The 17,300-nt window shown below is 42.7% G+C and overlaps 1 protein-coding gene across 4 annotated transcripts in view; it reads right to left on the bottom strand.

Moving 5' to 3' along the window:
• Positions 1-17,300, bottom strand: part of MICU3 (mitochondrial calcium uptake family member 3) — a 94,248-nt gene that overhangs the window by 66,971 nt on the left and 9,977 nt on the right. For 3 of the 4 annotated variants that reach the window (XM_074228178.1, XM_074228176.1, XM_074228177.1), the window contains exon 2: positions 3,689-3,842. In XM_074228178.1, coding sequence (XP_074084279.1) covers positions 3,689-3,842 — 154 coding nt within the window. Of the gene's footprint in view, positions 1-3,688; positions 3,843-17,300 lie in introns of those variants that run through there. The other variant, XM_074228179.1, reaches the window with a different exon arrangement.

The following is a 17,300-nucleotide window of genomic DNA, read 5'->3' as shown; positions in this document are numbered from 1 at the left end:
TCCTCACCTTAAAAAAATATTTTTGTTTCAAGTTTTGAGTTTTAAATTCTATCCCTTCCTCCCTCACCCCTACCCCCCCATGGAAAGCAATCAGATATAGGATATATATGTGCAATTATGTAAAACACTTCTAAATTAGTCATTTTCACAAGAAGAGTCAAATAAAATGAAAGTAAGACATCAAAAAATAGCATGATTCAGTTTGTATTCAAACAGATCAGTTCTTTCTCTTGAGGCAGATAGTGTCATGAGTCCTTTGGGAATGCCTTGGATCATTTTATTGCTAAGACATTCATGGTTCTTCATCAAACAACATTGCTGTTCCTGCGTACAATGTTCTCCTGGTTTTCTTCACTTCACTATGCAACAATCCATGAAAGTCTTTTCAGGATTTTTCTGAAATCATTCTGGTTGTTATTTCTTATGGTATAATAATATTCCATTAAAATCACATACTACAATTTGTTAGCCATTTCTCAATCAACGGGCATACCCTTGATTTCGAATTCTTTGTCATCACAAAAGGAGCCACTATAAATATTTTTGGTCCAAATAAGCACTCCTCTTTTTGGGATACAGACCCAGCCAGAGGTGCTGCAAATTGCTCTCCACCAACAGTACCTTTAGTGCCTCAGTTTTCTGAAATTCTTTCTAACATTTTCCTTTTTTTGTCATTTTGTCCAATCTGATAGATGTGAGGTGATTGCCTCAGTTATTTTAACTTGCATTTCTCTAATCAATAGTGGTTTAGAACATTTTTTCATAGGATTATAGCTTTGATTTCTTTGTCTGAAAACTGTTGTTTATATTCTCTAACCCTTTGTCAATTGCTTCCTTTCTTTTTTCTATCAAACATCTAAGACAGGGTGGTCATTCCTCCTGAAACCTCCCATTAATTCTACCCCAGCAGCCAGCTCTGTCCTTGTGGGTGACAACTGAGCTCAGAATGGGTTTTCTTTTGTTCATTTTCCCACCGTCTGAAAGATGAAGGTACATTAAAATCGATTTCCTACTCTGCTTTGGGCCAAGGATTCTGGCCTATGCCAGGAGAGAAAGCACTTCTATCAGGCCTCCCCACAGAGCTTTTGATCTAGCTCCTCTTCTTGGTTGAGTGACTGATTTCTTATGAGCCTCTAGGTTTTCCCTGACCCTGACCCAAGTGCTTTCCTTGTGCTTCTCCTCTCTGGCTTCTCATTTGAACACCTATGATGCCCTCCTGACTCAATTTCCCTACTGTATTAATGACTTCTTTTCTTTTGAAGGAGGATTCCCCCTTCCTGAGCACACATGGATCTTATCTCACCATGTTTCTGTGAAGAAGGCCACTGACTTTGGCTCCTCTTTGTGCATTTGGGCTTAGTTGAGACTTGGGCAGCTTGGCAGTACAGTGGAGAGTGCTGGGTATCAAGTCAGGAAGACTCATTTTTCTGAATTTAAATGTGGTCTCAGATACTTCCTAGTTGTGTGACCCTGGGCAAGTCACTTCACTTCTGTCTGGCTCAGGTTCCTCACCTGTAAATGGGGATGAGAATGGCTTCTCCCTCACAGGGTTGTGGTGAGGATCAGATGAGATCCTGATTGTGAAAAACTTGGGAGAGTGGCAGGCATACAGTAAGAACTTAATAAATGCTTCTTTCTTCCCTACTTTCCTGGGTTTGTGTAGGGGTCAATAGCAGCCCCCATAGGGGACAGAACTCCCATCCTTTTTACCGGTCCAGAGGCAGTGAGCATGGTCAGAGTCAGGAGCAGCCAGGCAGAAGGAGAAGCCGGGCTCTGGGGCTTTTGCTGGTTTTTTTTTTTCCCATAAGGATTATGGCATAGGGTTTTCTTTTCATTCCTCTTTCTTAATTGTTGATTTTCTGTATCACTTGCTGTATTGCTGACTGTTTCTCAGGTGCTGGGGGAGGACACTGAATTTGGCCAGAACTTTTCCCTCTGTCTTCTTTCCACAGCCCCTTTTACAAAAATCTTTAAGAATTCCATACTGTAGTTGACAAAAGTTTTAATCCAAAACTGACCAAAAAGTGCAGAGAATGTAAAATCCCCTCATGGTTATTATTTGTCCATTTAAAAAAATCCCCTTGGGACGACGGAGCAGGCTTACACTGAAGCGTTGCCCTCCCCAAGGAGACTTTTGTGTTCATGAACAGATCCCCACAAGTTTCTTTCACAGAGAGACAAGGTGAGGCAAGGAGAGGTACGGCATGGACCAGTGAGGGAGCCTGTGCTCCCCAAAGTCACTCACCTTATTCAGGGACAGCAGGAAGACAGCTCCTCATCTTTGGGGAAGACTTCCTGATGGTCCTCTTTATAGATCATATTTTATTGAGGGTGGTATAGCAGACAGAATGCTAATTCTGAAGATATAGGACCTGTATTTCACTCCTGGCTCAGACACTTACTCCTTGGGTGACCCTGGGCAAGTCTCTACACCTCTCAGGGCCTCAGTTTCTTCATCTATAAAATCAGGGGGTTAACTGGATGGCCTTAGAAGTCCTTTTCTATTCTAGTTCTATGACTGGACAGTTCTAAGGAACAGAACATTGCAGGACTTAGTGACTTACAAGGAATTGGCTGCAGGGATGAACAATCAAAGGCCGAGGTTGGGAGGGCAAAGCACCCTGCCCAATGAGAAAGTTTCTGAACCCGTTCTCTTGGGATGAGCTCTGCAGATGGACAGTGAGGAAGGCCCAGACTGGAAAGAAGTCCTTAGGGTGGCAGCTGGAGCCTGCATGGTACTTTTTAGACTGCAAATGCTTCTTTCTGGGGCAAAGGTTCTCTGGTTACTGATCTTAGAATACCACTGTCCCCAAGAAATTAGAATTGTGGGGGATCAGGAGGGCCATGGGGAATCACATGATAGGGTCAGTTAAATGCCAGCTCATTGCCAATAAACAACTCTGTCTGAGCCTTGAGGCTTCCTCTAGAAGACCCCCAAGGGGCCTTTGGGGGGGTAAAACAAACCCAAGGGGTGCAAGTTTTAAGTGAGGGGGGGCACCACTTGAGACCTACTGGAGGGCAGGAGGTGGCTGGTCTGCTGAAGAAATGGGTGGTGCTGTGGATAGAGCCCTGGCCTTGGATCAAGAGGATTTGAGTTCAAATCTGCTCTCAGACACTTGATATTCATCAGCTGTGTGACCTTGGGCAAGTCACTTAACCCTGATTGCCCTGCATCCAGGACCATCCCCAGTCATCCTAATTCATCTCTGGTCCCTGGACCCAAATGGCTTTGGAGGAGATAGTGAGGCTGGTGACTTAGCTCAGCCCCGCCCCTCCCAAATTCAGTTCCTTTGCTTGTCATGTTATCACCTCCTTTATATTGATGATGGAAAATATCCCAAACTGTCATTTGTAGCCCACTATAAGTTCGGTTAGATGCTTTTTTTTACAAGACCCCAGCAATGCTTATTTTACAAGGGAGGAGGGTAGTACACCACAATGGGAAGACCCTGTTTGTTGTACCTGAAATTGGGAAAAGGCCTAGGTTAGAATCTTGCCTTCCTAAGGAACTGGGTGACTGTGTGCAAGTGAATCCCTCTCTTTGAGCCTCAGGAGTCTTGGCTGGAGGGAAAGAGTCACACTTGGAACCCTAGTCACTGCACTTGAGGCCATTCCCTGGCCTGGAAATATCAACTGCAAAGAATGAAAGCTAACCAAGTAGATAAACTGGTTTTAAACTTGTACTTACATTTGGGCTCATCAGTGGTAACAGCCAGAATGAAATCTTGTGGAGTCATGAATAATTGTCCTTCACATTCTAAAGAAGCAAATAATCGAAACCGTCTCTCCCGAGAAGTGGCAAAGATATCCAAGTCTTCCTTATCTGCTTTACCGGCAGCTCCCTGCAAAAGGGAGAGACACATGGGTTGTTTTCTGAAAGTTTTTTCTCCGAAAGGACCACAATGATGTACAGGAACAAATAAACAGGAGAGTTGTGTATGGACAAGAGATGGAAGGGGTCCACAGATATGAAGTGGTCACACAGCCCTGTACCAGCAGAGACAAAATGGAAATAAAGTTTTAATTCTGCCACCTGGGGAAGGTCCTCTAGTTAACCTAGATAATTGGAGATTTCATTACAAGTTAATTTGTGACAGAATTGGTAGATAGTTCTTTTTTTTGTAGTAAAATCAAAGCCCAAAACATGCTTTCCTAAACTTGATGAGGATCCATGACGAGATTTTTCATTATTTCATCATTCATCATTTTGCTGTTATTTCCTACAAATAACTACAGGAAACTTTTACACCTAGAGTAAGAGGTTTTATAACCTCTATCCCAGTGCTTGGGAAATTAATTTATTATTTCTGTACAAGATTCTATTGGGACTACTAGAGCACATTAGAAAAAAAAAACCAGAAAAGGGCAAAAGAGGAGACCTGAGTCAAAACCCTTCATTTGCACATCTCTAAAATGAAAATGCTGACATCAGATTCAACATTCTTGGAAGGATCTTTGAAAACCAAAAACCTCTACATGAATGCATATTTCCTTGGGCTTAGAGCCAGAATCAAAAATCATCCTCCTGGAAAAGTGACTTTAGACTAACTTGAATTCTTTCTCTACTGAGGAGAGTCATTTCTTTTTTTCCAAGCATAGTTTGTCTATAGACTGTACACAAGTAATCCTGAGGAGGGGGACACATGTCTCTTTGGACAGTGATGATAATATGCTTACTTTGATCCTTAGAGATTGATTTCATCAACCCAGGCCTCTCCTTGCCCTGGTGGTCAAGCTCTTGAGGACAGGCCTCTCTAAGAAACCCTGATCACAGGTCAGTCTTCTCAATTTTACTAGAGCTTGCCTCTCCTAGCACAGCTTTCCTGAAAGCAGGGGTATCTTGGTGTCAGTGGTAAAAGATCATAGAACTGCAATGGGGGTTCATTATGCCACCTTTCTAAGATACTGGGCAGAGGAAGTCACAGAACAGGATCCAAGTAATTTGAAAAGCAATGGCCAGGGGTGGCTAGGTGGCGTAGTGGATAAAGCACCAGCCCTGGAGTCAGGAGTACCTGGGTTCAAATCCGGTCTCAGACACTTAATAATTACCTAGCTGTGTGGCCTTGGGCAAGCCACTTAACCCTGTTTGCCTTGCAAAAAAAAAAGAAAAGAAAAGAAAAGCAATGGCCAGAATGGTCAGAAGGTTTTTCACTAAAAGAGCTCATTTCAAATTCTCACAGACTGCTTCATTACAGAGACACTCACTCCTTCCTGGCCTGCCAGTCAGGGAGTGTTGCCAGAGGACAACATCCAAGTTACATATGGCAACCAGGCAGACAGCTACCCAGAGGCTGTAGAAAGTGACACATGAGATACAGGCTGGGAAAATGAAAGGGCAAAAACTTTCCTCTGTCCCACAGCTCTGAGAACTGGAGGGTCAGAGAGATGCCCCCTTTTCCTGACATCCCCTCTGGGATTGATAGCAAATGGGGATGCTGAGGTCTGAGCTCTTTGCCAGGGATGCCTGGGGAAGTGCAGGTTTCTCTCTGCCCATCAGACCTGCACATTTCCAACTAGAGGGTGGGTGCTCTCTTCTGGGTCTCTTTCCTGACCAGTGGGGGAGGAGGATAGAGATGGAGAGAAAGACAGAGAGATAGAGAGACAGAAACAAGCATATGAATGAACAGACTCTGTCCTTTCAGTTGCCATTCAGAAGCTAGTGTGTGACCCTGGTTCTAAACCCCTTCTATTCCAACTGTTATCTAATCAAATGTTGGAGTCTGTCTGTCCTGGGTGGTTCAGGAGAGCAGGGTGAGACCTGGGAGGATTTAAGGGAACAGAGACATTTGTTCTCCATGGTCAGAGCTGAAGCAGGAGGCTGCTGGGAGATGGACTGAGATGAGAAGGGAAGGCAACTGGAGGTGGTTTCTGGAACCTCCTAGGAGAGAGTGTGAACACAAAAGTCACTACCCAGGCTAGTGGGAGGAGGAGGAGGGTCAGGAGGCTTGGCATTTAGGGTGCTAGCTGTCTACAATTCTAGTCCGAGCTGACATTTATCTCTGCAGCTGCTGAGAGGTGAGAGGTTGCTTGGCTGTGTCCCTGATGCTGGCCAGACCTGGTGTGAGAGACCCTGGCTGACCTCAGGGCCTCCACATTACTGAGAGGACACCCAGCACCAGCACATTAGCCCCTGAGATGCCAGAGGCCTGGCTCATAGGGAGCATTAAAGAAATAAGGGGCTGGCAGACTGACCAGATTGATTATCACTGAGGGGAGCTCTCAGCACTTCCCTTGGCCTGCTCACAGGTTCTTCAGCCCTTGGACAGATACAGGACAGGTGAATGGCTCCCTTTAGCTTCCAGCAGGTGAGTGGGAGGAGTGGGTCATGCCAAAGGTCTTGGCTTCCTGTTGTGTTCATTTCCACATAGTCTGGGACTTCATCATTTGTCAGAAGGTCAGTCAATTAGTTAATGTGCATTTATTAAAGACTTCCTATATGAAGAGCAGAGTCTATTGATGAAGTAGGAGACTCAGGTTTCATCTCTCCAGGGGCTTAGAAGCCATTTTAGGAGATCAGCACGGAAGCTGAAAGACAACAATTCGAGATGATCCACATGGCGGACATTTGGAAGGACAGAAAAGTGACCTGAAGGCTTGGAGGAGCTGCAAGGGCCAGTGGGTGATATGAATCAAGTGGAATGGCTATGTGATGATTTAGGATGAGATTCAGAAATGGGACAATGAAAGTCAGCTGCACAATCCTTGTAATGATGGTCTCGCTTTTGGTCCTCCCACTAGTGCTGATGTGGTGATGGCATCTGACCATAGGCATGGCACACTGTGGTGCCCAAAGAAGAGATGTTGAGGATCACCCCTAGAAAAATGAGCGAGAGGCCTGTGGAGACCATGAGCAGGCAACCTTTGCTACAAAGGAGTTCCCACCTGACAAGCACCCAAGTAGGCGGGTGAGAGGACGTCAAGAGGGCTTAGGGCGATGGGTTTGTCATCAATGCTCAGGACAGAACAAGAGGAAAAGATGGCTGCTGCTAGCCTCAGATGCTCACTCATCCTGGAGGTGAAGGGGTATGTAGGAACTAGGACTTTGGAGGAGGACTTCTCCTCCACCTGATTCATCCAACTCTCTCTGGTGGCTACAGGAAGCTGTAGCATGGGCAGTAGTAACACCCCAGATGGACTTAACCAGGATGAGAGTGTACCACATGTGTCAAACCCATTGGTGAATAGGGAGTGTCTGCCCAAGAGCAATATAAGATCTCTAACAGGGTGAAAGGGAATGCTCTCCTCAAAGAGAAGTCTACTCTTAACTGCTTTGGATCACTAGTGATGGGAGACAAGGATCATGAAGTTCATTCCTAGCTGCTTCCCCCAGCAGAATGGGCCAATGAGAACTTATTCCAATGGTCATGGACAAAGCTGAAGCAGGCACTGTGGAGCCAAACTTTGCACAGCTCTGCTTCACTTCACAATCTAATTTATGAGTGGGTCAAAAGACATCCCCCAAGTCACTTTACCAACCATTTTAACCTAGCTAGGTCAGGTGGGTAAGCAGACAGTTTGGGGGGGCACTCTTTTCTTTTGTTTCTTTAAAGGTTTTTGCAAGGCAATGGGATTAAGTGGCTTGCCTAAGGTCACACAGCTAGGTAATTATTAAGTGTCTGAGGTCGGATTTGAACTCAGGTATTCCTGACTCCAGGGCCGGTGCTCTATCCACTGTGCCATCTAGCTACCCCAGGGCACTCTTTTCTAACCCCACCCTCACACCAGGACATGAGCAGAGTCTTCTTATAAGGCAGCTCAGACTCCCGGGGGGGCTGCCAGATCCCTCTACTATTTCAGTCTACTGAAAAGACGACTCTATGGCCCATATATGAGGTTGGGACTGCAGCTCCCAGGGTATCTGCAGCTACTGATTTATCACTTGTCTGTTGCCACAGGTCTTTGAGACAGGTAAAAATGGTAAAATGGGATGGGGAAATCTTTTGACTCATGCATAAATTGATGTGAGGCAGAGTTGTGCCAAGTCATCGTCCTCCTTTCTCAAAGTTCAGTGGTGAGACAAAAGTCATTACATCCAATTCAGTGATTTTGGTAGTGGCCCAAGATGCAATGGATGACTGGAGTATCTTCCATGTCTAACCAAAGAATGTCAAAGCTCCTTCTTCAGCTGTTCCAACATGGTTGTTCGGACAAATTATTCTCATCTACCCATTCCACTGGGGGAAGTCTTCACAGGCTTGAGGTGGACAGCCCACTTACTCAATGAAGGATTTGAGACCCCTTGGTTACCCTCAACCTGGTTTAGCCTGCTGCCAAATGGTTTACTGGGTGTGGCTGCTTATATGCTATAGCTTCTTGGAATCACAGGTGAGCTTCTTGGAACCACAGGTGAGAGTTGAGTAAATCAGGTGGGCAGCAAAGGTAGAAAGTAGTCTCACACCAGAAATATTAGTCTTATCTGAATCATCTAACCCTCAGGAGGAAGATAGTCCTTAACTTGCTAGTTTAGCCCCTTCCTACCTACAAATAATGAGTAAACCCATTTATCAAAGCAAAACTTCACAAAAATGAGAGACGATATATCAATTACAATATATAAAAAAATACACAAGAGTAAATGAGCTCTTCAACTAAGAGTAATATAAGATCTCTAACAGGGTGAAAGGAAATGCTCTCCCCAAAGAGAAGTCCATTATTAACTGTTTTGGATCACAAGTGATGGGAGTCAAAGGTCATGAAGTTCATTCCTAGCTGTGTTGAATCACAAGTGATGGGAATCAGGGAACATGAGGGGGCCAGCTGCTCTATTAATCTGTGACTGAGACTATGGTCCTTGCCTCTCAATATGTAGTTCTCAAGGTCCTCTCTTGAAGCATTTGTGCTTCACTCAGGGATGCATCATTGTGTTCAGCATTCTCTCAGCCAATCAGGAGTCAGCCTTTCCTTTTCTAAGCAGCAGCAGCCCTGGACTTTCCCTCCACCCACTTCAATTGGGTTGTTCTGGGTGTTGTTATATTCATACGCAGGAGAGCTGGGTCTTACTCTTCATGATTCCATGTGGGGGTTTTCTTGACAAAGGTCCTTGAGTGGTTTGCCATTTCCTTCTCATCTTACAGATGAGGAAACTGAGGCAGACAGGGTGAATTGACATGCCCAGGACCACACAAGTATTAAGTGTTTGAGACTGGATTTGACTTCAGGTCTTCCAAACTTCAGGCCCAGGGCTCTGTCCACTGTAGCATCACATGCCGCTGCTCTGAAGGGCTTTAAGACTTTTGCATATACTTTTTGGAGATTTATGGGGACATGATGACTCACATGGAAGAAGGAGGGGCAGAGCTAGAAGAAGATGGTGGAAGATGTAGGGTTCATTTTAAGCTTTGTATCAGGAAGAACTTTCTAGTTCTTGAGACTCAGGAAAGTGGAGTGGGTTATTTCTGAAGTGGGGAGAACCTCCTTCTCTCCCCAGTCCAAGTTGAAGTCTTCAATTAAAGATGACACGATCATTCATTGGGGATATTATTGAGGAAATTCTTGGACAAGTGTGAGTTGGACAGGATGTATACTGTGCTTACATCCAATTCAGAGATTTTGATAAGAATGGGGAGAGTGGATAGAAAAAATTCAGATTAGGAAGGTTTTTAAGCTCCAAATAGAGAAATGTTTATTTAATCTTCAAGATAACAGAGAAGTACTGAAGATTTTGGAAGAGTCAGGGTTGTCTTTATTGATTCCTTATTATTAATAATAATACTGATGTGGTAACTTGTGAAGGGTAAACTGAAGAGGAGAAAGACTGATCAGGAGACAAGGACTGACTAGGACATTCTGATCAAGGTTAGAGGCTTGGAGGTGGGGTGGGAGGAGGCTGGAGACAAGAGTCTTCTCAGCCACAGCTCTCCATGTGCATGTTCTTTTTTGCCCATATGAGGCAAAAGTCTTTCCTTGAACCCTTGGAATCACTGCCCTGCTTTTCCACTTCATCCAACTTACAAGTGATTAATTCTTAAGTCCTTCTTGAGTGCTCAGCACTGCAAGAGATACCAAAGGAGCCTGCAGCCTTGTCCTCTTCAGGGAACCTTTGGCCAGCCGTTTCTATTCCTGCTTCCCTATTTTTCTCAGTTTTATTCTCATTTACAAATTCAGGCTGGAAATTGTAGAATATGCTTTACTCCTTACCATCTTCCACCATGTCTAAGCAATTACTGTCTAATTAATTCCTTCACAATGTCTCTTACATAGATGTTATTATTCACACAGGTCTGACTCTTTGTGATCCCATTTGAGGTTTTCTTGGCAAAGATACTGGAATGGTTTGCCATTTCCTTCTCCAACTTGCAGTGGAACTGAGACAAATAGGGTTAAGTGACTTGACCAGAGCCACAAAGCTAGAAAGTATCTGAGACTGGATTTGAACTCAGGTCTTCCTGACTGAACACTGTATCCACTAAACTACCCTTTACATACATAGCTAGGTCTTTCCATCAATAACAGCCTTTAGCCTATTCCTTTATCTTCAATCTAACTTGAAGCCAAGTCCCTTGTCCTCCCAGGGTAATCTGACCTTGTTTAACCTTTCAATGTACAAGAAGTTGAACCAATTAATTCAGTCAAGGATACTAGATATATTAGATATATTAGACATATATTATATATATATTATATATATATTATATATTAGATATATATTAACAGTAGGGAAGGAGGAAGCCTCAGGCCAGGAGAAAGCCACAGTGTCACAAGAAATGGTAGACTTCACTTTTGAACTTTGCAGAGTTTCTCTAAATTTAAATCTTTTGAAGTTTCAACATCACCATTATGAATGTTCAGGGAAAAACCCAAAGCAGCTAACAAATAAAGGAGGGGTGGAGGTGGAGGTTAGCCAAACTTCAGCTCACTAATCCTCTTGGATGTCTTTCTTGCCTGAAAACTACAATGATCTTGTATCATGTTAACACTCTGTGCCTTTTACAAACTAAACATCCCCGTTTCCCTCGGGCAAAGTGTCACGAATCTCCGATTAGTGGCATTATCCTTATATTACAAATGTCAAACTAATACTAGTACACCTGTATTTATTGGCTGACCTACTTTGCATAATATGATATTTCAAATAAAGTTGGTTGAACTCAAAGCCCTATCATTTTCTTACCCAAATCCAATATATATTTCAAAAGTTAATTTCATGTACATCCCTCCTCCTTGCCCCAAACTTCACTATTTTTCAAGCACAATATATTGTCTGGTCAAATGGTACATATTTTGATTTGCACATTGGTACAAGATATAAATTCACCAACCTACAATATAGAGAAGATTAACATGATAGTAAAACAAACTATAATAAAAACTTAAATAAATGTAGCACATGCTTATAGTTTAATAAAGAATCTCTGATTTTGCATGACAGTTTCTCCCTTAGATGATACAGAACACAACCTTACTGAATAGATGGTATTTGGGGTTTACTGTGACTGACAACTCTACTTGCCCACAGACCAGGGAGCAAGGAGCCTCTCTAAACTTCACCAGACTTCTTCTTGGACAAGAGGTGCCACATGGAACTCCAGTCTCTAAGCCTTTCTAGGTGGGCCATACCTGCTGGCAGTTTATAGTCTGTCAATAGAGACTTTGAGGACTCATTGTCACTAATATTCTGCAGTGGCATCAGATAAAGACTCTAACAAAGAGCAGTGTTGCAAAATGTAACGTGGTACATTTGTGTTTAGATGGAAAGCTGTTAGAGTTTATAAGACTGGACTGCCAGTGTAGACTGTAAGGCCACCATATCAATGAGTCGTGGGAAGCAGTCCGAGCAGGAGAGGGAGTGAGCAACCCTCCCAGCCCCAGTTGTAGGATGAGAAACAATTCAGTCCAGAGAAGCCATCAGATGACGCAACCTTTAAGTTTAGATCACCAAGAAGAACCCCATGGAACACTGATAATGCAAGGGGACCACAGTTGGGCTGCAACTAACTATGCCTAGTTGGTTTTCAGCATTTTATCAGATTTGGGGAAAATGAATAACCAATTGTGAATTTTCAGACCATTATGTCCAAGCCAATATGAAGGCATATAGTGGCCATCACTAACTATGAGAAGGAAATCATAAACTCAGATGTTAGAGTTGGAAGGACCCAGGCGAAAGGGTCTTCATTCACTCTTTTGGGGCCATGCAGCTCTTAGGCATCTGGTGGAACCCTTGAAATACACAGTATTATATTGAAGTGTGGTTATCAACATTCTTTTTTAAAGGTCTCTGACTCCTGGCTAGTCTAACCCTCTCGTGTGGATGAGGAAAATAAGTCTTTTAAAGGTGAAATGGTTTTTCCCAAGCAAAAAGGGTCACAATCTGGATTCAAGTGCAGCCTTGAACACTAAAGGCAAAGCTCTTTCCTCAGGACTCACTGTATGTGATCAGATCAAAGTTGGAACTATCGACTTTTTTTTTTTTGAGAAATAACTTTTTAAAATGAGAACCAGGCCATGCAGTCTTCCCTTTTAGATGAAATACCTTCTAAACGAGTATCTCACAGTGAATTATCTCAAAGTAAAAGACAAGGATGCATCAATGACATCTTTCTTGGCTATTTAGTCAGAGCTAAGGTCCAGTGGCAAAATCTATTACATATGGCAGTAACAGGAACAGGAAGTGAATGCAGATTTATCAGACAATAATCAAATAAACCCATCAACAATAAGCATCAAATCATGGAAAGTGGGACAAATGATTGATTGTTTCTAGTAGTATCCTCCAAGCTTCAGGGTTTCACTCTCATCTTCATAGAGATGATTCCCAAGTCCCTAGAGATCCAGGATCAGTCTCTTTCCTGAGCTCCAGGCCTGGCTCACCAACTACCTTTGAGACATTTCCAATCTTAAATTCAACATGTCCAAAGTAGAACTCATTGTCCTTCCCCCCTAAACCACCCCTGCCCCTCCAAACTTCTCTATATCTGTAGGAAAATTGATTATGAGAGTAAAAAATAATTCTGTTCAGGTTTCACTTCTTGGTGGAGACTTTGCTTCCTATTACTACACATTAACAGGATGACTTTTCTCCCAAATAACCACTTCATCCTGTTTCACCACATCATCCCAGAACTACAGAACCTGAGAGCTGGAAGAGATCTCAAGGCCATCTAGGCCAACCTTTAGCTGACTGATGCTCATCACTCAAAACTCCCAAGTAGGTCTGGAAGGATATGCATGAACCGATGCTGAGTGAGATGAGCAGAACCAAAGAAACATTGTACACCCTGACGGCAGATGGAGAACACCATCTGTATCCAGAGAAAGAATTGTGGAGTTTGAACCAAGACCAAAGACCTTCAATTTAGGGAAAAAACCCATTATCTTATTATGTAATTTTGCTATCTCTTATACTTTATTTTTCTTCCTTAAGGATATGATTTCTCTCTCATCCATTCAACTTAGATCAATAGATACCATGGAAACAATGTAAAGATGGACAGACTGCCTTCTGTGGGGGTGGGGGAGGGAAGAGGAGAAAAATTGTAAAACTCAAAATAAATAAAATATTTAAAGATAAAAAAAAGAATACCAACTCCAGCCTGTCCTTGGGAAACAGATTTTGTGACCTTCCCAAGACTGATATATGTATGCCTATTAGATTTCCTCCAACATTAGTCTGTTGAGCTCTTTTTCAGAACATGATTATTATCTAGTGTCTTAGCTAGCCATCCAGCTCTCTGCAAATTGAATGAGCATGCCCATACAGGGTTGGGCTGGAACTGGATCAGACAGGATTGCAAGAACCAACTGTTTAATTTTAATGGTGAGCATCGATACCTTGGAAATGATAATCAGGACTAGATTTATTGTTTTGTCAATTGTCTAAACTTAAGAAAGTGACAGAGAAAATGTTAATAATAGATTAAATTCAAAAGTTTAAGGGCAGTGTTGCATGTACATTTTTTCCAGAGGACTGGTTGTTAATAATTTATCAGCATGTCACTAATAACATCTATGCTTTTATCCAAGAAACTGAAAAAATGTTAAACAGCACAGGGTTATTCAAGCAGATATGTGAGACATTCCCCTGAAAAACTCCTGCCAAGTGGACATTGAACTATCCTTGGCTTCTCTTTGAGTCCAACTATCCCACCAGTACTGAATCTATGAAACCATAGTGGTTTCAGAGGGAGGGAAGAGATACTTTATGAAATCTTGTTTCCCCAGGCTTCCCCTCTTTCACTCAGAGGGAACTGGGACCAGGTTCCAATGAGTGGCCCACTCTTGATGAAGCTAGGCTGATCTTTAGACTCATTGCTTTTCTTTCTAGATCTGTTTGCTTGTGTTTAGAAGTCTAAAGAAAACTCACTGGCTTACAATTTGTTGACTTATCTTCCCTCTTTGGAAAAATGGGACAAATTCTGCTTTCTCCACTCTTATGATTCCTCTCCTGTTTGCCATGATCTTTTAAATTCTACTAATGGTACCATCACATCAGTGAGTTTTCTCTGGATTCACCCAGAATGGGCAAGGTGAAAAAGGACAGTGAGCTAAGTGCTCTCTTGTTGTCTCCTCTTTACATTGTTCACTCTGCTTGTCATTTTTAGTACAAAGACCCCTCTCTTTGGCAGAAAAAAAAATAGCAGCAAATTAAGGTTAAGTAGCTCTACCTTCCCTCTGTAGTCAGTTATCAACATCTCATCTAAAAAAATATTAACACTTTAAGATTTATAAAGTGCCTTGATTCTCACAACAACCCTGCGAGATAGGTGATAATAGTCTCCATCATACTAAGACAGGCAGAAGTGAAGTAAGTGTCTAAGGCTGAATTTGAAATTAGATCTTCCTGATTCCAAGACTAGTGTTTATTCTCTCGACAGCACAACCAGGCTGCACACTCCCTTCTTAGACCCTTCCTTCCCTGTCCCCTCAAACATTTTTGCTTCCCTTGTCAACTTCAGCTCATTCTGACCTTTTTTACAGAAGTGTGCTATACTTATTCATTCATTTATCTATTCCCTGGTCTTTTCTCCTTCTTCTAGAGATTTCTTTTAAAAATCTTAGTTGGTAGGACAAAGCACCAGCCTTGGAGTCAGGAGTACCTGGGTTCAAATCTGGTCTCAGACACTTAATAATTACCTAGCCGTGTGGCCTTGGGCAAGCCACTTAACCCCATTTGCCTTGCAAAAACCTTAAAAAAAAAGGATGGCAAAGCAACAAGGTATTAACTGCTTTGTTTTTTTTTTTTTGACATATCTGAATAACTGAAGTTCTCCTATCATTATTACACCATTCCAGACTTGTGGTCTGCTCCCCAAATTCCTTTTCCCCCCCTCTTTCTGTCTAGGACATCTATAGTGTACTCCAATGACAAATTTTGTTTTTTATTTCCATTGCTTTCCACCATAAATCTCCATTTGGATTTCCACATTTGAATAAGCCATTCTTTGTAACTCAGTTTACCTTTCTTTCTCATGGAATAGTGACCAAGAGAAGAGTTTGAAGTTTTATCAAACCAGATTAGCCTTTATAAAGACCAAGTCTGAGGCAACTGAAATGTATAAAATGTAGATCATGTTGCAAGTATCTGGTCTTCTCAATCTCATGAGACTAGAAGCATTTCCACTCTGAGACAATATCTCTGGCCACAAATATCTTTGTCCTCTGTGTAGTAGGTTATTGGGCTGACTTTTTTCTCATTCCTCTCTCTGGAGGTCCACAGGTGTTACACACTCAACACATTTTTGGAATGCATCAATGTACTGATATTTTTCCTCCCTCACATGAAGTATACTTGAGGATCAGTTAGTAGAGGTGAAGGGGGGATAAAAGATGAGCAGGGAGGGGAAGAAAAGTGGGGAGGGACAGAAACTCATTCCTCCTCCTCTTCTTCCTTCTCTAATATGAATATACATTTCAATTTGCAATACCCCCCCAACTCTTTTACCTTGACAATTCTTTTGAATAAAGGATACCCATCTTGAGCCATAGCAGGCAAGAGAAGACACAAGGAAGTCAGGGGAACACAGCTGGGGCCTTTGGGCTGAGCAGGAGTGCTAATGGTTGGCCTCTCTTGTTCACCCCATCAAATGAAACAGATCATACAATCTGACTGTGGAAAGATAAAGTGATTCTAAAATCTAGCATGGGGAGAAGCTCACACCAAGAACTGGCAACTGGGACCAGTTGAGGGGGAAAAAAAGCTCCATCTCTTCCATCTGATTCTCACTACATGATATAGCTCATAGAATAGAATGACAGGTGCTGATGCCTTTTTTCCTTGCCTTAGGGCACATAGCTAAATTCATACAAGTTAAGCTTATGTATAGTATCACCTCATTATAAAATAATTCCCATTTCAGAAATGAGGTACCTAAGGGTCAGGGAGCTTAAATATCTTGCCCATGGACACACTGCTAGTGAGACAGAATTAGAACCTAGATCTGCCTTAACTGCCAGTCTAGAGCCCTAAGACCTTAGGTCCCCTCACAGCCATTGCTATAGCAATAAAACAGAAAGGAATGAAGCACAATTCACAAATATCTTAAATATTTATGAGGACAGATACTGTAAACACATTTTAACCAACCGCCCAAACATGATGTAAGTAATGACAGAGATATTATCAGCTGAGAGTTACGACAGTGCTTGAGATCAAACAATTCATCTGAAACTAATTTGCATTCAGCTATGAAACACTCTGCCTCAGTGTCAGAGGATAGTTTCCTCTCTCCATCAAGTTTGTATCTTTTTTTATGCTCCAAGCACTTAGGGACCTTCCAGGTTCCCCACTTCTCATAAAAAGGAGCTTGTAGAGTGATCAGCAGCTCTCTTGTCTTCTTTGGATAGCTGCCCTCACTCCACAGGCCTAATTGATGCACTTGAATAACTGGGGACAGAATGCCCACAAGAAGCCAGAAGAAGTGTATGTCCACTTTACCCTGTGGGCAACCTTGAGCCAGGACCTTGTCTTCTTCAGCTCACCTACCCTCACTTTAGAAAACTCAGAACATGGCCCCTTCCCTGGTTTTCTACTTTATCAGCACAATTAGCAGCTCCCCCTCTACTAGACTTCATGACTTAGGAATCATAATTTGATTCAATTCAAAAGCATTGCCAGGCCAAAGACAACATCCCAAGTGGCCAACAAGCATTTATTAAATGTCCAGATCATGGGCTGAGTGCTGGGGGCTTTCAGTCCAGGAGCAGAGCCAGCTAGCAAAGCACTAAAGACAAACAAGCTAGGACAGGACCAAGGGGAGCCCATCACCAAGAGGGAAGAAATTAAGATTCAGGGGCCCTGGAAAGGCTTCTTTCTGAGGGCAGAGGCTTGGCTGGATCTGAAGCAAGCTAAGATAAAAGAAATG

Source organism: Macrotis lagotis, chromosome 3 (assembly GCF_037893015.1).
Source record: "Macrotis lagotis isolate mMagLag1 chromosome 3, bilby.v1.9.chrom.fasta, whole genome shotgun sequence".
In the NCBI taxonomy this organism is placed as follows: Eukaryota; Metazoa; Chordata; class Mammalia; order Peramelemorphia; family Peramelidae; genus Macrotis; species Macrotis lagotis.
Note: the sequence above shows the minus strand (reverse complement) of the source record. Positions and strands in the feature narration are given on the sequence as shown.